Genomic DNA, 21,747 nt, shown 5'->3' on the forward strand with positions numbered 1-21,747 from the left:
GTTTACTCACATGTCACAAACAATTAAATTCTTGCACAGAGGTGAACACAAATGAACTTTGTCCTGAAAAAAAAAACACTTTGTTTTGAAATCATTTGTTCAAACAATTTTGACTTAGATGAAACAAAAGCCATTAACCCCATGTCACAATATGAGTTTGGAATAAAATGCTGCAGTTTCTCTGGCCCTTCAATTCCCAACTTTTTAGTTGTTGTTCTTGGTGGTCTTTTGGCTGCTGCAATAGAGAGTTCCGGGCTGAGGTTGGGCAATGGTTGGTTATTGAACCTGTGCCTTCCACATGACAGGCGAGAAACTTACCACTGAGCCAACAGTGCCTTAAATCCAATTTTAATACTGTATACATTTGTTTCTTCCTTTCTTCATTTACAATAACCTTACATTTATGGTTTATCCATAAGTGTAAAGACTAGTTAAAGTTCACTGGCGAGATGAATGTTCTTTTATGCATGTCTTCCTAGTACTTTGAAGGATGGTGGTTCAAATCAAGCCCTGCTACAAGCTTGAAGAGAAGTTGGTCTAATTCAGCAATTGATAAGAGCCTTCAGGTAGGTGTGGGTAAATTGTGGCCTTGTAGACAGGCATCAGTGTTTTTAAATTAATACTAGCAGTTATTGGAAGCCCTAACAGGGAACAAAGCAACACAGCAAACCCAAGAGCCAACTGGCAGGACAAGAAGACTTTTCTTTTTGAAGACAGATCGGGTTTCAGAAGAAAGATCTTGAACAGAGGAAAGGAGTTCCAGAAAGGAGTTATGAAAGGATTGTTAGATTACTGGAAGCTATTGAGATAGGAGAAATGGAGTGCAAATTGCAGTTTGAACATTTTGTGATAGGTAGGGCAGGGAGATGAGTGAATAATTCAAGTGTAGGCAAGTAAAATGACTTCCCTTGTGTGCTCAAGGGAAGTCGAAGGTAAGGTCAAAAGAGTGCAAGAGAAAGGAGACATGTGGAGTAGATCTTGCTTGAAAGGGAGGCTCCAAGAAGATAGGGTAAGGTTCCATCAGAAATTCCAATCTCTTTTATGCTTCCTCAGGGGCAATGGATAACCACTGTAAAAATATTATTGGGAGAAAAAACTATTATAGCATGGGTGTCAAATGATGAAAAGACCATGTCAGTTTGAGAAGCTACATTTCTGTGATAGCCAGTGTCTCATTCGCTATAGAAGAAACATAAGCAGGTGATACAACAGCTGGTGTCATGTAAATTCTTGAAAGTTATCCAAGTTTCTGTCACTGCCAAAAGATCAAATGAATGAAGGAAAGATAAAGTTGAAATGAATTCATACTGTTTGGGAGAGAAACAACAGTGGTGGATAGACAATGTTCCTGATAGCACAGCCTCTGCATTGTGGGGTGTGCATTCATGGTCTGTGATTCCCCCCCCCCCCAGCATAAAAAAAGTCACCACCTGGATTTAACTAAGCAAATATTTAATAGCCTTCTATTGGATAATGACTGCAGTGATTAATATGGTTCAGCTGGTAACAAGTTATATAACCTTAATTGATGCAGTGAGTTGCTTTTCATTTCCTAAACAAGAAGACATATCCTGTGGTCATAGCAAAGAAGTTACTGTTTCAAAAGGGTCAAATTATTGGCCTGCATTAAGTAAAGAAAAGAACAAGGCAGAGACTACTAAAATTGGGTAAAGAACTCAATTATTAAAACATGTAAGGATAGTAGTGAATCATCAACTTCAAGGAAGAAATGTGGTCAGAAAAACATTCTGAATAAGTGTGATGGAAGATCACTAGGGAGCATTTCCACACTTGCAGCACAAACATAACTCAAGAGATTGGAACTAAACAGCTGTGAAGCCTTAGGAAAGAATGGACTGCAGAGCATTGGAAAAAAGGTCTAATGAGTCTAGATTTACCCTGGTGTGATGAGTGCATCAGGGTATGAAGAGAGGTGGATGTACTGTATATGCCATGTACAAGTCTGTGGGGACAGTGTTATGATCTTGGGTTACTTCTGTTGGTCAGTTCTAGGTTCAGCAACGTTATGGGCCCAAAAATAAGGTCAGATGATTTCCTGAATATACTGAATGACCAGGTTTTTCTATCAATGGATTTTTTTTTCTCTGATGGCCCGGCCATGTTCCAAAATGACAATGCCAGGATTTATCGGGGGTTAATTTGTTGAGTGGTTCAGCGAGCATCATGAGACATCATTTTCACACATGGATTGGCCATAACAGAATCCAAACCTTAAACCCCATTAAGAATCTTTGAGATGTGCTGGAGAAGACTTTACATTGTGGTTCAACTTTCCCATCATCAATACAAGATCTTGGATAGAATGTGACTCTGGATAAAAAATGAATGTTGACATTGCATATGCTTATCAAAATGATCCCACAACAATAATCAAAGCAAAAAGAATATTAAAAATAGAGTGTGTGTCTTTTTTTGGACATGTTGGAAAAAGCAACAAAGTGGAGCTAAAGGAAGAAGAGGTAAACGAAGAGACTAGGGAATGCCATACAAGGCAGAGATCCAGCATGGATTAAAGTAACAATAGTTTAAGCAGTTTTAATACACAAATTATAACATATTAGTGCACCTTTAAGACATACATCTGTAACCTTGGGTGACAAAGGAAACTCTAAAAAAGAAACCTAGGTGTTGATTCGATTGGTACTGCGATTCTGTAAGTATTATGATTTTACCAATATATATCTTTAATATACTGTATATTCCTTTTTGTTATAATTCTGGATGAAATCTGCTAATAATTTGCTCCATCCACATGCAATGACTTGCTGTCTGCCAATGTGTTAACAGTGCGCCACCTGTAGGATTATAGAGGAACTGAAAGTTCAAATGCAAAACAGACACTGTGAATTAAATATCTAGTTTAAAAAAGAAGTGTGTGATGATACATGAATTGCTACACAAAATAATCTTGACATGTAACGAAATATTTTTCCTACATCTTCAAAAATATAATTTACTGTATGTTGCTAAAAACAAATAATAATCTTGGTGGATAATATTTTAAAACCATAGTCAGAACACACTGAAAATAGTTCAAAGACCAATAAAGAATCACCCACATTAACTCAAGCTGTGAGACCAGTTATTCTTTTGCCCATGGGCACACACTATATCTGGATCTTATTTAAGCGTTTCCTCCACAAATTGAATACAGGACATAGTGGAAGCTGTTAGGCCAGAGGTAAAGGGCTTTTTTCTCCCATAAAACTTGAATCCATCACATTATCATTCCTGGGTGTGGTCAGTTCTGTAAACAAGTCAAGTTGAAATTTGCTCTACTTCTACCTTGTTCTCATTTTTTACTCTAAAGGTTTTATTTATAGGATAAAACTTAACTCCTTCGCATTAGATTTACAGCTCTTCTGCACGGTACTTTTTATGCAGATGAATAAAATATAAAGAACAGCAAACTAATATAGAGCCGTTAAATGAAATAAACCAACCAATTTGTTGTTACAGGGAAGATTGCATCACGAAAAAGGGTGGTGAATCTGCAGCTATTAACTCACATTGCAAAGTCCCAAATTTGGCAAGAGACTACAAAACCTAGGCCAAACACCTGGCTTCTGTGTGAACAAGAACAGCAGAAAGAGTGCATATAAGAAAGGTCTATGAATACCAATATCCTTTTCCCATGTCTTTTTTTCCTTTAATCCCTATCCAAAAATGCAATTTGCCTAAAAACACTGATAATAAAGATAAACCAAGTGTGAAAAAGAATATTTAGACGCTGGAAATTTAAATCACCTAGAGCCCATATGTAACATGTTTTTCCTACTTTCCTATTTTAGCATTTTATCCACAAAATTTTCATTCCCCCGGGAACAAAACAAATCTCTACATTATAATAAATCATTTTGTCCTTTCAAGTTTCACTGTTCACCTCAAAGCAAAAAATAATTTGTCATTTACATTGCATTACTGTGATAGCATTTTGTTTGCAGCTCCTTAATGAGTGCTAACTAATGTAGTAAAATTAATCACATGCAGTATTGTGCAAAACGAGAGCCACCCCTTATTTCTTTCTATGTTCCTTTCAAAGAGCGAAACATTTCTTGTATTTTTTTTTTTTATGGATGAATAAAATGTTTGTGTTTGATGTTTGTAAGGCCGCACAGTGACCTTTGAATTATTCAAGCATTAAAAAAAAAACTTAAGGCATGAGAACCAGGTGCAGATAATGATGGACGGTCATGATGATAAGTATACTGATGATGCTGAATGCTGAGAGGTTGGAACAGACGAGAGGGGAAATGAGGTCGCTGCTGAGGTTATTACATAAACACAATTCAATTTTTGAATTGTATTTTTAGTCATCATTTTGCATCCTGTCACAGTAACACATTCGTTTCCTTTTCTGTAATTGCTTCTAAATCATTTAATTTCACTTGATATGGAGAAAGGTGGCAAGGTGGTGTAGTGGTTAACACTGTCGTCTTGCGTCCGGGTTTGATTCCCAGCCAAGCTCAATTTTCCGATTAATTGGTGTCCCAAAATTGCCCGTAGTGTGTAAATGAGTGTGTGTGTGTCCTGCGATGGATTGGCACCCTTTCCAGGGTGTACCATGCCTCGTACCCTAAGTCACCCGGGATTGGTTCCAGGCCCCCCGCGACCCTGAATACAGAATAAAGCGGTATAGACGATGAATGAGTAAGTAATATGAAGAAAGGAGGAATAGCTCAAGTACTGTATATGTCCATGTCAGTTCTCCATGAATTAGTCCTCTATAATGTACATACAAATCTGCTATAGCAAGCAATTCTACATAATAGTTAGTAGTAGGTAGGTATTAGGTATTATTGACCCTTTACATGTGCGAGCACAAATATATTAATGATATACATTTTTACACTTTGGTCAACATAAAGTAGTAGTTCATTAGTCCAACAAAGTGATATAGCTGTATTGTTAGCAGTAGTAGTGCCATAGCATGGATTCAATAATTGCTACTGTAGTTCGTTTTTTTTTTTTTTTTTTTTTAGTTTTCCACATAAATGAACATTGTAAAGTATTATAACTTTATTCTTAGTAATTCCTACCAGTTGTGATAAGAGGTTTGTGAATTACCATTAAAAAAAATGTTTTACAATCATTCTTGCTGTATACAGTACCACAGGAATAAAAGCAAAGCAGTAACTAATTACAATCTTGCATAAGGAAGTAAAAGTTTATGTGGATTTGTCACTATACTGACAATCACAGAGAAAATGTCACTGAAAAACCAGCAGTTTGTATTAACGTGAATAGAGTACATCCTACCTTCCTTTTTTACAGCTCCCAAGATAAATATGGATATTAAATTAAATATTATCTACATATTAACTTACATATGTGGTTACATAAGATTAACAAGCAATACTGTACTCTATCTTCTAATTTTAGAAAAACAATCTAAAGTGTGACCTTTTATTTCACTCATACAACTATATTCTCTTCTCTTTTTTAGCTCAATAGCTGTTCTGTATTACCTTAACTGTTTGCGTGCTATTGGCGAGATGAATGTTGTATATTCCATTCTCAGTAATTCCATGTTTGTATATGTCAGCACAATCTCTGAAAATCCTTGTCTTCACCTTAGACAGGCTGGTAATATCTGGCAGGGCAGAAGGTGCGCATTAGATATTGAGAATGTGTGTACTGTATGTGATTTTTTTCATGTACTAAAATAACATGTTGAGCAACATTACAACTTCCCGTAACCCGGTGTTGAGTAAAAGCATCATTCTCTCATCTTGTAACAAGGCATTCTGGCCCACAGTTGTGTTTCCCAGAAATACACTCTGATGCTTTCCAGACATCCATGCTGATTAGAGTTTGGCACTAACCGTTGCACTGGGCGATCATGGCCAGTAGCTGCTGCAGTGTCTCTGAGAGAGTAGCTTGCTGGTGCTGGAGCAGTGTGCTGTTGCGGGTGGAACTGGCCAGCTGTTTCTCAAGCACGGTGACCAGGCGATTCTGCTTGTCCAGAAGCTCCTGCAGCTGCTGCTTTTCCTGCTGGACAGCCTGTAGCTCTTGGCTGTGTCTGGCCTCTAAGGCAGTGAAGCGCTCCTCCAGATATCTGTTTTGGAGAAAAAGCATTCCTATTCGATATCATTCTGTGATGTTATCTGTGTTCAAAACCATTATGTCATTGTTGACACAATATTTAAAACAATTATATTTATGTTCATATCTACAAGGCCAGAATGGAAGTCATGTGTTTTTTTTTATTTATTTTTTTATAAATGTATTAACAGATATATTTCCACTTATTGGTTTCAAATAAAATAATAACTGAATATACTGTAACCATAAAAAATATGATTGCTTTTTAATATATGTAAAAGATTTTGTCTGACAAGTGTATTTACTGTAGGATTCATTTTGGCAAACCCTGCTGTAACTGTCACCATTATATTGTTTATTCCATTTATATGATTTGTTTCCCCTTTTTAAGATCAATGGTGCAAACGTGGATTTATTCAAGCTATATTTCCTGCATATGCATTATTTAACTCACAATATTTCGAAGTACCTTTTACAGTAGTTTGAAGTCTCAGTGGTTATGTACTGTACACATCATGCTTAAATGTTCTGATCAGAAACAAAGATTCTTAAGCAATGTGGCAAGCATGGACATCTTGTATTCCAATAAAGGCTTAAAGTCTGACCTTTAATTTGATGTGAACAAGTATAAGTTATAACTTACTGCAGACTAAACAACCTTTTCTAGCATGCATCCAACAAGGTATTTTTCTGATTTTTTTAATCATCTGTATTTTACTTTGATAAAATTTTATTCTACATGCAGTGTATGCGATTATTTTGTCATGCTAATACGGTCCATATTTTCTTATCAATACTGATTCCAGATAAACAAGTACCAAGAAAGCCAGTCGTGTCTGCCTGTGCTTGGATGGAATTATACCTAGCACACGAAGTACAATCTGACCTGGTCAGCCTCATACACCCACTTGGCCAGCTTGTTAGTGCTACCAAAGACAAACTGATTTTTAATGTATTAATACAGTCAGAATGCTTGTGTGGAAAAGGAATACAACCAGGTTTGGTAGACAGAATAATTATATTATTTAAGGCACTTTCATTGCTGTCCATGGGGTTTTCTTGGCAAGGATATCAGATTCGGTTGCCATTTGCCTCTCTAGAGGACCATCTACTGGCAATTTGGAAATGCTAATAAGCATATTGTGCATGTCTTTGGACTGTGGGAGGAAACCGGAGTACCCAGAGGAAACCCATGCAAACTCCATGCACACAGACCTGACGCAGGAATCGACGCCAGGACCTAGAGGTGTAAGGCGACAGTGCTAACCACTAGGACACTGTGTCGCCAATCCTTGCCATTAAAAATAAAACCCTCATAACTGTTTTACTGAAAATGATTTAAGTAACATGAACATTCTTGGGGAAGAAAGGGATCTTACCTTACAAAACAAATTTACCTTTGTTTTCCCCTCATGCAATAAACCTTCAGTACTTTATTACTTATCCATATATGCATCACTACACAAGAGTGTAGCTAGCTCCCTAGTAACTTTCAACCAGAAACCTGGTCGATCCTGTTTCTACCTATTGCAGCTAGTAGCTAATAAAATTTTACTAGTATTATGGGATGTGTTTGTTTAATAAACTGTAAATTAAATAATAAAACTATTAATTGAATAAATAAAATATGTAATAAGTTATCTTAATGGTGACTTTGAAAAAATTTATTGCACAAATCTTTATTGCACAAAAAGTGTTATTTATGTGTAATAATTATTACATCATGCAAATCAACAATGATTTTCTTTCTTTGTTAATCAACATTTCTAGCCAGACTTCCTCTACCTCACATAAATAAAAATTCTTGTAAAATGGCTACTCCTTTGAGTAGCTGCTGAAACTAAACATCCCTTAAACACCTGGCTGGTCCAAGCTTTCACAGATGGTGCTGGTGACTGGCTTTCTCCATCAAACCCGAAGACAGCACTGACAGTGTGTGAGTATGCATCTTAATGTGCTCCAAATGAAGGCAATAAATCCGATAGGCCTGCTTTTTATGACTCTTATTAATGACTTTATGGCAGTTACACATTGAAACGATCCAAGCATATGGACTGAACAAGCCACTTTTGGCATTTCAGAAAACATAATTCCCCAAATTCCCTTCACAACTCACTTTCCTTGTACTTCCAGAGGGCCCCATGTTAACAGACACATAGGAATACTTTACATTACACGGAATACATATTTTTATAAGGTCCAGTGATCTTAGATTTACAATTCATAAGTTACGTAACATACTGTAAGAATTTATATATTATTACAATGTCTACCATACACTGCTACTCCCATAGTGACCTCCACTACTCCCATCTACTTTAGGAAAAAGTGCAGATGTGCCACAGGTGGTGTGTGTGAGTGGGTGGGGATCCGTGTTTGTCTAGGCCAGTATTGTTCAGAAGCTGGAATGCTAAACAACTGGAAAGAAAAGTCAAAACAAACAGAACTCTCACACCATTAAGGGTTATCCTTGATCCTTTGACCCCCTCAGAGTGGGCTTCCTCTGGCTGTGCCCTGAACAGCTGGAAGACTTTGACACTCTTCAGTCACTGCTCAAGCCTGACTTTTTACCACCCACAATAATACAGCTATGATATGCTTTGTTCCCTCTGCACTTTAGACATCAGAACAGGGAAAGCTCAGTGTGGAGATCCCTCACGCCCCTGGACATCTTACCTGTTTTTGTCATTTAGACGAGACACCTCTTGGGTCTGTTGCAGGAGTTGCTTCTCCAGTCGCTTGGTGGAGAGAGAGTACTCCAACAGCTGGATCTCCAGTCGACTTGTCTGATTCAGTACCTGCAAATGTCACCAAATTATGGTTAATATGCAACAAGCTCAAGTTCTTGTTTTATTCATAAATACGGATGCCTACAGTACATTCTTTAGCATAAGCTATACAAGGTAAAAAGAAACCTTTTGGCAACACAGATGCAAGCTAAACACTTTTTTGTTGTTATACAGTATATTTCTTCAGATTACACTGTAAGCATTTTTAAAGGGTAGTGGATTTGAAATGATACAATTCATGGTTTGCATGGTTGCACATGTTTTTAGTGCAATATAATAAATGTAAAAGATTCGAAGGACCTTTTATTGTTTTGATTTCTATTTGCTGTAACATTGTCTTTACAGGAAATTGTGTTTTATCCAAGCGATTATTATACCATGTGTATAACCACAACTTGTTCTATTTTTACAGCTGTAGCTGTAAAAACAGATAAAATATTAATTTTACAGCTACGCTAACATAATAAACATATGTCATGACAATCAGTTAAATATTTTTCAGGTTGTACTAATATGTTGAGTGGATGGCTGACAAAGGGAGGGAAACTATAAAACACACACACACACACACACACACACACACACACAAAGTACAAAATCAGTGTATCTGTTTTGTTAGGTGTTTTTTTTTTGTTTTTTGTTTTTTGTTTTTTTACCAGTGTCACTCATTTAAACTAATTTGGGTTTTGCAAACCCAAATTAGTCCTACCCTTGCTGCAATAGCTGATTAATCGTTCATTAAAATCTTGGGACACCCACAGAGAGATTCATGATAGAATTATATTTGTTTTTTACTACTTAATACTTTATTTAATTTGAGCAACATTTTCCTCTGTCCAGGAAATGATGCCAATTAACGTTTTAGGATTTATTCAGATTTAAGAACAGCTCTTGGTTCGAAGTTTGACTAAGTGTATTGATTTGTTCTAATCAGTGTACTTAAGGCTTTTCTTCAAACATCAATAAAGTAATCATAAAACTGACAGTACATACATCTTACATGGTTTTACTAGATTTTAGATCAGCCTGATTTTATAAGTCACCTGAGTCTCCACGTTTGTAAGTTTCCGTGTGTGTTCTGCTGACTGGCTAAGCAGATTGGTTCCTATCTCCAACATGGTTGCTGTCTGAGTGTTAATGGCATTCCTCTGCATCTCCACCATCTCCAAACGCATGTTTTCCTGGATGTAACTCTCCAGCTGTGAGCATGACAAAGGAAACACCAGTTAGGTCAGACCACCATCCTTGTTCAAATATGCATCTGTTTTTCCCTAAGAATCCATTACAACTGGATAACAAAAAATACTTTTCAACATGTAGCAGAAAAAATAAATCATGCACATTGACATACATGTATATTTGTTTTTTTTTTCAACAAAACTTTGCACTCATTTGATCATCCTAAAATATGTTTTTTTTCTTTTGAATGTTTATGTCCCATTCTTATTTATTCTCAGCAACAGCGTAACCTTTTGAAGAATGATTTTAAGGATTTAAAGATATCAGAAGGCACAGAAAGCTATTAAGCTAGTAAAGATAACTAAACATCAAACCTTACAGACAAATGGATAATATCATATATATCCTTATCCATCTGTCTCCTTTTATATCCAAACAGATAAGCCTAGATGATCACTGAAATCCTGGAGGCGTTCTCAACTTTTTATTAAGTTTATTATTTGCTGTCACTAATTTTTTTTTTCCTGGGTAATAGTGGGAATGTAAGCTACAGATTTATATGCAGACTGATGTTCAGACTCTGGAATTTTAGCTTTTCAGAGCAAAAGCATATGGCAGACAAATTGACTCAGAATTCCATTGTACATGTAATTCTAACCACATCCTGGTATTTTACTTTAATATTTTCTCAGTGAAACAGTTTTTCCAGAGTTTTAGCAGTAGAAGTAAGGAAACTGCTATACTGAAGGGGGATATACTGTATATACGCCTCAGGAAAAGAAAAGTGGTATGATGTATATTATATTAAAATATTATATATTATATATATCAATATCTATAAAGATTTTCTTTTTCTGAACTGTGTGTATACTTTTATTTGGCTGACACTGTGTGTGTGTATGTATGTATATATGTGTGTGTGTGTGTGTGTGTGTGTATGTATGTATATATATATATATATATATATATATATATATATATTGTGGCGTGGGCGGGGTTTTGGGACTAGTAACCATCATGCTTTGCGGGAGGGGTTGTTGGGTGTTCACCCTGTCGAGGAAAGGTGGTTGGATTAGTGGCTTCGGCCAGGGTGTGTGTGTGAGTGAGAAGTGTGTCTTGTGATTGTGTGACTTGTGAATGTGCCGTTTATGTGCTATGATGAATAAAATACTCCCAGCCATTTGCATTGGGCAGCAAGGAAGCTCACTCGTCTCTCCTAATCCCTTCGTGGCGGTGAAAAACGCTACAAGTGGTGTCAGAAGTGGGATAGAGAGTAACGGGTTAGAGTGCACCCCGGAGCAAGCTACAGCTCCGTGCGCCGTCAGCCGGCGAGGCGATCTGCAGCTGCACCTGCCGTCCTACAATGGCGCTGTCAAGCCCCACGCGTTCATCGCTCAGGTGGAGCTAGCCGCCGACTTTGCGGGCTGGTCCCCGGCGGAAACAGCCGTCCGGGTGGCCCTCTCGCTGTGCGAAGAGCTAGCGACCCGCGAGCGGAGCGCCTCCGAGCCACTGGGGGCGTTTGCCATGGACTTAAGATCTCTCGCACGCCGGGGCTACCCGGAATTCGGGCCCGTCCAGCAGGAAGAGCTAGCTCGCCGTGCGTTCTTGCGGGGAATTCGGCCGTCGAGGCTGCGCGAGCACATCCGGTTAGCGGCACCGTCATCTCTGTCCAAGGCGCTACGCGAGGCCGAGCGTGCCGAGCCCATCCTGGCAGAACACCGCGGCGAAAGAGCCGAGCGTTTTCCCGTGGCTCGGGGCTGCTCGGTAGGTGAACCTAGCCGGGGACAGGGCTACCCGTCGCGGCTAGGCCTCAACTCAGCATCCGAGCTTCCGGGACGGCAAGGACCGCCGGACCACCGCGGCAACGCTCCCCGGCCTGAGGACAGCGTACCCCAGCAGCCGTTACAACTAGCTGCGGTGAAGCCGCCTCCCACAGCCGTCTCTGTTTCCCCAACTGCCGGGCCCAACTTCCGGTCAGGACGTGTAGGAAATCGCGCGGGCGTCTACGTGAACTGTGGCATGGACAACGTTTCGCTACGGGCACTCGTGGACACCGGCTCTACAGTTTCGCTGCTGCGCTGTGGAGTATTAAAACAGGGCGAGCACGGTTGTATGCTGCCGGCCCCAGCCTTGACTATTCGCACTGTGTCGGGGAGCTATTTGGAGATACGGGCCTGTCGCACTGTGCGAATACAAGTAGGTGCAATCAGTCTTTCTCATCCATTCTTTGTGGCAGACATTGAGGATGATTGTATCTTGGGGTTGGACATTTTAGAAAGGTGGGGTGCGGTACTGAATCTCGCTGACGGAACGTTGCGTGGTAGCTTCGGGTTAGCCAGGTTGCTAGTTCCCAAAGCGCAGCCGGACGTGTTAGTAGAGCGCACCAGGGGGGCGGAACTTCCGGTGGACGCGCCATGTAAACATCCGGTAGCAGACCGAGCGAGAATAATGGCCGAGCTTACGCAGCGTAGCAGCATGGGGCTGAGTCCGACACAGACCGACACAGTGAAGTCCCTTTTACATGAATTCGCGGACATTTTCGCGGTAGATGAGCGCGAGTGCACACATACTAATTTGGTGCAGCACACGATTGATACGGGTAACGCAGCTCCTGTTCGGTTACATCCGAGACGCCTTCCCTTAGCTAAACGAGCTATCGCCGAGCAGAAGCTGCGTGAGATGGCCGACTCGGGCGTCATAGAGCCAGCGTCCGGACCGTGGTCTTCACCGGTTGTGTTGGTGCGTAAAAAGGACGAATCGTGGCGGTTTTGTGTCGATTACCGGCGGTTGAACGAGGTAACGCGCAAAGATTCTTATCCGTTGCCGCGAATAGATGATGCGCTGGAACACGTTGCGGGCTCGGCGTGGTTTAGCTCGTTAGATCTGCGTAGCGGGTACTGGCAAGTAGAGCTCGCCCCGGAAGCGCGACCTAAAACCGCGTTCTCGATCGGGCAAGGGCTATGGCAATTCCGGCGCATGCCGTTCGGCCTGTGTAATGCTCCAGCTACCTTCGAACGGTTGATGGAGAAAGTGTTGGCCGAGATTCCTCGTAACCGGTGCGTCGTTTACTTAGACGATTTACTGGTGCACGGCAAGGAATTTGAGGTCGCGCTAGCTAACCTACGGGAGGTATTTTTGGCTATACGGCGGGCGAATTTGCGGCTCAACCCGAAAAAGTGTCAGCTGTTGCGGCAAGAGACCGTGTTTCTGGGACACGTGATTAGCGCTCAAGGGATTGCCACCGATCCAGCCAAAATTGCTGCGGTACAGAATTGGCCTGAACCGTTAAACGTGTCGCAGCTACGCACCTTCCTCGGGTTAGCCTCGTACTATCGTCGCTTCGTGAAGGATTTTGCCACGATCGCTAGTCCGCTGCATGGGCTCACGAAGAAGAATCAGCCGTTTCGCTGGGACGGGGTGCACGCGCGCGCTTTCACTCGGTTACGGGAAGCTCTGGTCACGTCGCCCATTCTCGGATATCCTGACGCGTCTCGAACGTTTATCCTCGACACAGACGCAAGCGATGTAGGGCTAGGGGCTGTGCTGTCTCAGGTTTCCGAGGGTAAAGAGCGGGTTATCGCCTACTTCAGCCGCGCGTTGTCTGGACCGGAGAAAAATTACTGTGTCACGCGGCGCGAGCTGTTAGCGGTCGTCGCGGCCCTTAAACATTTTAGGCCGTATTTATATGGGCAATCCTTCTCGCTGCGGACCGATCACGCTTCGTTGGTGTGGCTGCTTAGCTTTAAAGAGCCCGAGGGGCAGTTAGCGCGCTGGTTAGAACGGTTGCAGGATTATAATTTTACCATTCAGCACCGAGCGGGAAAACTGCATGCTAACGCCGATGCTTTATCCCGCCGGCCGTGTAGCAAAGAGCGTTGTCGGCACTGCGAGCGGGTTGAAGAGCGCGTGGGTGGTCGCGACATCGTACACTCTCCGACCCCCGTGAATGAGAACATCCTCCCTGCGCAGTCCTCCGGAGCCCCCGTCGGTAATCAGCCGACCGAGCCGGCGTGCAGCCGAGTGACTGCGTCGCCTAAATCATCGCCTGTAGTCGTTCCGCCTGTGCCGCAGATGGACTGTGACCAGCTCATTGCCGAGCAGGAGAAGGACCCGGCGCTGCAGCAGGTACTAGGTTGGGTTAACGCGGGCCAGAGACCGGATTATGCCGCGGTTGCTCACCTGGGACAAGAGGAAAAAGCCCTCCATTCGCAGTTTAATCGACTCGCGTTGCGGGGGGGCTTACTCTACCGCCACTGGGAACGGCCGTGCGGCGCTGGCGAATCTTTCCAGCTGCTGGTGCCGCGGACTCTGCGGGCACGGGTGTTAGGGATGGTCCATGGGCACGCGGGCGCGGGACATTTTGGAGTCACTAAAACGCTGCGGCGGTTGCGCGCTCGTTTCTACTGGCCGGGCTGCCACACGGATAGTGAACTCTTTGTTCACAGATGCGACGTCTGCACGGCAAAGAAGGGCCCTACCCAGCGCTCGCGAGCACCCCTGCAAGACTTTCGGGTGGGGGCACCTATGGAGCGTATGGGCGTGGACATTCTTGGGCCGTTTCCCATTTCCGATCGCGGGAACCGGTATGTGCTAGTGGCCATGGACTACTTCACCAAGTGGCCGGAGGCATTTGCTGTGCCGGACCAGAGCGCTTCCACCACTGCCCGAGTGTTGGTGGATGAGGTGTTTAGCCGATTTGGTGCCCCGGAGCAGTTACACAGCGATCAGGGACGTAACTTCGAGGCGGAGGTCTTTGCGGCGGTGTGTGAGCGCCTCGGGGTGAAAAAGACCCGCACCACGCCTCTTCATCCACAAAGTGACGGCCTCGTGGAGCGATTCAATCGGACGCTCACCACCCAACTCGCCATGCTAACCAGCGACCGGCAGAAGGATTGGGACGAACATTTGCCTCTCGTGCTGTGGGCATATCGCACAGCAGTGCAGGAGTCCTCTCAGCTGACACCAGCTGCGCTAATGTTCGGGCGCGAGTTGCGCACGCCTGTGGATCTTGTGTTCGGGCCACCTCCCCAGTCTGATTTACCCATGAAGCCTGGGTTGGATTATTTCTGTTCCTTAAAAGACAAACTGTTCCGTGTCCATGAGTTGGCGCGTAGACACTTGGCGGACGCCGGTGTTAAACAGCGCCGCGTGTATGACACGCACAGTCGAGGGCGAGACTTTGCCACTGGGGAGCAGGTTTGGGTGTATTCCCCCGGAAGGAAAAGGGGGCTCTCGCCTAAGCTCATGTCTCACTGGGTGGGCCCCTGTACGGTAATCGCCCAGCTCTCTGAGGTAGTCTACCGGGTGAGGTTGACGGGGCGGTCGCGAGTGGTCGTGCTCCACCGGGATCGCCTCGCGCCCTACCAGCCCAACGCCAGCGGGACCTCAAACTCTGTAGAGGCCGGTCCGCCTCAGGGAGAGGGTAGCGGCCCTCCTTCCCCCGCAAAAAGACCCCGGCGTTTACAACGCCAGCGCCGACCACCGTCACGCTTTCAGGACTGAGTTCGCCATCGTGACCGGGGACGGTCACAGCTCGGGTGGGGGCAGTGTGGCGTGGGCGGGGTTTTGGGACTAGTAACCATCATGCTTTGCGGGAGGGGTTGTTGGGTGTTCACCCTGTCGAGGAAAGGTGGTTGGATTAGTGGCTTCGGCCAGGGTGTGTGTGTGAGTGAGAAGTGTGTCTTGTGATTGTGTGACTTGTGAATGTGCCGTTTATGTGCTATGATGAATAAAATACTCCCAGCCATTTGCATTGGGCAGCAAGGAAGCTCACTCGTCTCTCCTAATCCCTTCGTGGCGGTGAAAAACGCTACAATATATACACACACACACACACATATATATATATATATATATATATATATAGAGAGAGAGAGAGAGAGAGAGAGAATTGCTAAAATGCCACATCACAATTGCTGGCTGCCTTACATAAATTATAGGAAACATTGTTATAACAAAGCCCTGTTTAGTAAACTGGCATCCAAATACATACACTTCAATATTGAGTTCCATCCACTTTTACAGCTATAACAGCTTCCACTTGGAAGGCTGTCGACAAGATTTTGGAGAGTTTCTGTGGGATTTTGTGCCTAGTCATTCTGCAAAGCATTTATAAGATCAAGCACTTATGTCCATTCCAGTAAAACCCAAAGGTGCTCAATGGTGTTGAGGTCAGGGCTCCGTGCAGCCCAGTCACGTTCTTCCACACCGAACTTAGTAAGGCATATCTTAATAGTCCTTGCTTTGTGCATTGGGACACAGTCATGTTGGAATAGAAAAGATCCTTCCTTAAACTGCTGCTGGAAGCATAGCATTGTCCAAGATGTCTTGGTATGCTGAAGCATCAAGATTGTTCATCACTGGGGGTAAGTTTGAAACACCTGAATTCAATAATCAACAGATTTGGCCAAATACCTTTGTCCATATAGTGCATCTATTATAAGAGCAAGAATCTACTGCAGAGGATAGAGATCATGTCTGGAAGCCATTCCTGTTATATGATTCCTGTTTGAGTCAACTGTAGTGATGAACAAGAGAAAACATAATACTTGTCTTTATGAAAAATTGTGAATAATCTAACTCCCTTTTAAACTTACACATGCAAAAAAAAACAAAAAAACATTTTAGTAAAAAAAAAAGTCGAACAAGAGAGTTCGCATTTCACAACACAGTTTTACCAGGTCACATATATATATATATTCCAACTTATCATTACACATACTGTACTGTACTGTAGCCCAGAGGAAGAAAGAATCAAGCAAGATTTAACCAGGAAAAAAAGAAATAAACTTTTGTTTCTTATATTACTCCTTCGGGACTGTGTAACAAAAACGTATGGCTTGTCCAAATGTGTTGAGTTTTCATGACACCCCAGAGGGCTGCATAATCAAGTGAGATAATAATGAATGTGAAATGGATAAGTAATTTGAAGTTTGACCTTTAGCTAAAACCTCAGTTAGAATAATGTCTCTGCAAAGCAAAAAAACTATGCCTTGTGCAACCAGGCAGTGCAACCATGTGTGAACACAGCTTGAGGTCAAAACTTTTTGTGCAGTAGTAGTAGTAGTAGTAATAATAATAATAATAATAATAATAATAATAATAATAATATTAATTACTTGTCTTTTAGGCTTTTCCAATTTTGCCAGGCTTTTTAATGCAGTATAGTATTTACTGTGCCAATTAAAAGCCTTTACAGACAAAAGGAGAAAGGGACCTATACATAATCAGATATGGTGCATACTGTAGTTTGACCTCAGACATTCAAGTGTACTTGCTTGTGTGTACACAGCACTTTCCCTCTTGCCCTCCTCATGTGTTTATAGCAAAGCCTCACAAAAGAGCCAAAGTTTCCACCACGGCACACTCCAAGTGTCATACAAACATCAGGCCTCTTCCCAGCTGGGCTACTTCAAAAACAAAAGGCCACCCTGACTGGCTGTGTCAAAATCTTACTAAATTAAAAACAGAAGTATGCATAAGATTTCCTTAGGAGTTTTATGCACATTTATTTTACAGCATGCTTAAATTTACAAATCTGACTGGTCGGAAGGTGTGCATTATTTTTGTATAACCACACAGCTTAGACAGTAGTTTCAGCTGTAACATAAATTACAGGTTATTATTAATGTCCTCATCCTAATATGTTATTGTTTCTATAGTAACAGCTCATACACATGGACTCGTATGCTGGTTGAAAAAAGGGGGTTTTGTTGGCTGGTGGATGTTACACTAGTTGCAAAAATTAAAATTATAATATGATATCCATTCTCATTTTCTATACCGTTTATCCTGTACAGGGTCACGGCAGGCCTGGAGCCTATCCCAGGGAACTCTGGGCACAAGATGGAGTACACTCTAGACACTCACGTACGCATTCACATATATATAACAGGCAATTTGAGAATGCCTAATCTGAAAGTCTTTGGACCGTGGGAGGAAACTGGAAAACCCAGAGAAAACCCATCAAGCTCGGGGAGAACATACACACAGACATGGGAGAGGAATCAAACCTTCGACCCTGCAGCTGGGAAGCCACAATGATGACCACTATGTGACTGTGCTGCCTATAATATGATATAACATTTTTAAATTTAATTTAATATCAGTTACAATAAAAGATCATTTTACTCACTCTACCTCACTGGAGACCAATCCATCACAGGGCACACACATACACACACACTCCCACACTCAGTCACACACTACGGGCAAAAATTGGGAGCACGAATTAACCTAATCTGCATGTTTTTACTGTGGGAGAAATACCCAGAGGAAACCCACCAGACATGAAGAGAACATACAAAAAAAAATAAACAGACTTCTTTTTTTTATGTTGCTGTTTAAAAATGATTTTTTTTTATTATTAATCGACTTTAATGTGGCAATGTTTTTGTTAAGAGACATGTATTTAACATTCATGGAAGGATCTCAGCTGATAATGCTTTGAAACAGTCACAGTGCTTTGCAGAGTTTCCCAGCACAGTAAAAGTCTTCAGAACAGAGGAGTTTACACTTTCTGGTCTCTAAGTGAAATTACAAACTGCATTTGGGAGGGGAGGGGGGGATGAATCATAGTTATAATGTAAGTGATCAAGAATGGAACTCGCTTGTCTCTCAGACATTCCACAAAATCAAATCTCAGCCATAAACACTTAAAATGTGACATGTTGTACATTAATAATTTCAAAGTTGTAATCATTTGCAAAATCGCTGCAACATGTGGAGCATAACACACTCCAGATCACTTCAACTTAGCAACAGCACTCTGCTTCATGTTGTGCCCCGAAGCCAGCATGACCTATTTTTGTATAATAGCATGGTCTGTCATGTGGTCTTCTTTACTCTTTACTTAGTGATATCAGTATGATAAACTCCAAATATCATCACCTGATTCTCAATGACTAGATGACTCAGCAAATTCAGAAAAATGTAGAATTTGGTTTGCTAACTCATGTCTAATAATTGGATTTCAATGTTCTTTTTAATTAGCATTAGCATTACAGACCAAAACAACTTACTAGCTAATTTCAGAAGCTAACCTTCTGTACAAAACCAATGTAGCTAGAAATTTTAATAATATAAAGAATGTAAAGTTAACTTGTTAAGTCAACCAATACTTTAGCTTTTATGGTGTTAGGTCAAAAACCAGAACCAGCTCTTTTTGCGAAACAGACCACAGTCTACAAATACGACCCAAAAAGGAGTTAACTTGCCAACACTTGTCAGTCAGCAGACTTCTAATCACAAACACCTATTCACAATCTCCTGCACACAGGACTCCACTCACATATCCACTTTAATCCAAGTTAATGCTCAGTACTGTATTCTCCTACTTGACTTTACTTAGCCTTATTTATGTGTTTTTTCCCGATTTTCTGAATTTGCATTATACCTGGTTTATGATTCTTGCTTTTATTGATGTTTGCTGATTTGCCTTATCAAGGTTCGAGTCAGGGGGCGTGGAGTTTCGTGCTTGGTGGGTTTCCTCATAGTAATCCACTTTCCTTCCTCAGTCCAAAGTAGCATTTCCAAGTAGTGTGAATAAGTGCGTATTGGAATGCATCTGCACCCAGTAAAGGGTGCACCCCAATCCAGCAATCACCCCCCCCCCCTCCCCCCTCACACACACACACACACACACACACACACACACACACACACACTTACACATCATGACCTTGATCAAGGTAATGAGTAGAGAATGAGTGAGTGCGATTATTAAACTCATGTTTTGCATTTGTTCATGAGCTTCCTAATTAAAACTTCAAACTGCATTTGCATCTTATGACAGATGGCAACTATTAAAGCCTGATGTTTGATTTCTATGTCTGAGGCAAATCCTGTATGACTCCAGAAAAAGATGTTTCACAAAGAGGATTAAAAACCATAGGAAAAGAAAAAAGAAAAAAAAAAGATCAGTTTAATTTGATTAATTTGTGCAAAATATTTTGAACATCCAAATAAGAGTAGTTAGTATGTTCTTTTTTCTTGAGTAAACATACTTATTTTTTTTTTTCATTTCAATTATACTTGAGTAAGTACAGAGCTTCCAAAATAGCACTTAAGCAAAGTAATGACGTACATTTACAAATTTAATTCCGTCCAGTATTTCCAGCGAAATATTTTTTTTATATGAGAGATATTTTAATCTGAATAAATTTTTTAAAACATATATTTAAAACAGTGATATAATAAAAACAGAGACAAATTCCAATGCATGGTAGGGCTGAAAAGCCCTACCTTGAGACAAGGTTGAACCTTTTGTATATTTCCCTTCCAGCTTACCCAGACTAATCTCCCTGGTACACATCGTCATTAGTTGTGTTTACTTTGGAATGAGAGACAGAAAGATGGATGCAAGGGGGTTGCTCTGAAGTTAGGAACTGAAAGATGCATTAGGCTTAAATCCTTGCCTCTGCTTAGAAGCCAGACATGAATTTGAGAATCAAGGCTTCCTAGTGGACCATTTCATATACAACATGATGCGGTTGCAATGGAGGTTGATTAACAAAAACCTATGTAAATATTAACATTATTTTAACAGATGTTATTAGAGGATCTATTATGGGCTGGAATATTATAACATTTTAAGAGAACCAAGTGAGTTCTTTCTCACCTTCTGCAGCCACAATGTGTTGTTCTCAGTGGCACTCTCCAGGCTTTCAAGCTTTTTCCCTGTCTGGACAGCATCAGGGGGCGAGGGCGAATCTCTTTGCAGGGAATTGCCCACCCGGAAGTTTCCAGGTGATGGGCACTGCTCCACCTCTGGCAGGATGAATGTGTAGCTACAGGGGCCATGCTGCACTTGGTGCTGCTTCCTTTCTGTGCCAATTGCTTCAGCCACCATAAGTGCCACGTAGCCCAGACTCAACAGCCAGCCCATGCCTGGACAGATCGCAAAAAAAAAAAAAAAAAGAGAGAGCACTGTTCTGCAAACAGGTTGAAAAGCAAGGTCCTAAATGAGGTTGTTGCAGGATTATTTCCTTCCCTCCTCCAGGTTCAGTTTGTGCCTTTTCCTTTTTCAGTGTCTTCTCTCCTTTTTTTCTTCTTTGGCTGACACGATGCTCCAGGGGAAGCTCTTTTTATGACATTACACAAAAAAAGCTATACTGTTGCATCAAGAGCAGCATAGATAGAACAGCTTGTTTCCTATTTCTGATCCAGTCAGTGCTGTAGATAGCTCAATACAGGAAACATGCTGCAAACACACTCCGTGTTTATTTACTCGAGGAATTGGTTTCAGCCCCCACTTTTTGTTGAAGCTGCTCTTGTGAGAATGGCTTAGGAGATGATTTCTGGACTCAAGGGCTTTTTGGACAGAGTGCCAGAGCTCTTGGAGTAGCAGTCTACCTTAACATCCTCTCTCTTGACACACAATCATTCAACCTCCTTCCATCAACCTACTCCTTCTTCTTCTCTCGTCTTCCCTCTTTTTCAGGAGTTGGTTGTGGAAGCCACAAAAATGCACCAGGCACCCACGACAATAGCCCAAGCAGAGAACATTCTCTTCTCATTATACCTCCTCCTCCTGTTTCTCTCACTCACTCACTCTCGCTTTTCTCCTCCCTCCCCAACCCCTTACCATCACTTGCTCGCTGCAGTGGGTCTCTATGTTAGAGGTAACAGAGTTCACAGCTGCACCTCTTAGTTATAGCTGATAAATGTATGAATGTTATTAATTTTTTATATAATTGACTTTGTAGAGTAAATT

At 41.8% G+C, this 21,747-nt stretch overlaps 1 protein-coding gene across 1 annotated transcript in view; it reads right to left on the reverse strand.

The window, feature by feature from the left end:
- angpt2b (angiopoietin 2b) overlaps nt 1–21,512 on the reverse strand; it is a 28,863-nt gene extending 7,351 nt beyond the window's left edge. Inside the window, exons 1-5 of the mRNA XM_053493518.1 lie at nt 20,653–21,512; nt 9,899–10,054; nt 8,743–8,864; nt 5,847–6,079; nt 5,490–5,614 (exon numbers count right to left, since the gene is read on the reverse strand). Of these exons, the coding sequence (XP_053349493.1) occupies nt 5,490–5,614; nt 5,847–6,079; nt 8,743–8,864; nt 9,899–10,054; nt 20,653–20,919 (903 nt within the window). The 5' untranslated portion in view covers nt 20,920–21,512. The remainder of the gene's footprint in view (nt 1–5,489; nt 5,615–5,846; nt 6,080–8,742; nt 8,865–9,898; nt 10,055–20,652) is intronic.
- Nucleotides 21,513–21,747: the final 235 nt, after the last annotated feature.

This window comes from Clarias gariepinus, chromosome 3, assembly GCF_024256425.1.
Source record: "Clarias gariepinus isolate MV-2021 ecotype Netherlands chromosome 3, CGAR_prim_01v2, whole genome shotgun sequence".
Taxonomy (NCBI): Eukaryota; Metazoa; Chordata; class Actinopteri; order Siluriformes; family Clariidae; genus Clarias; species Clarias gariepinus.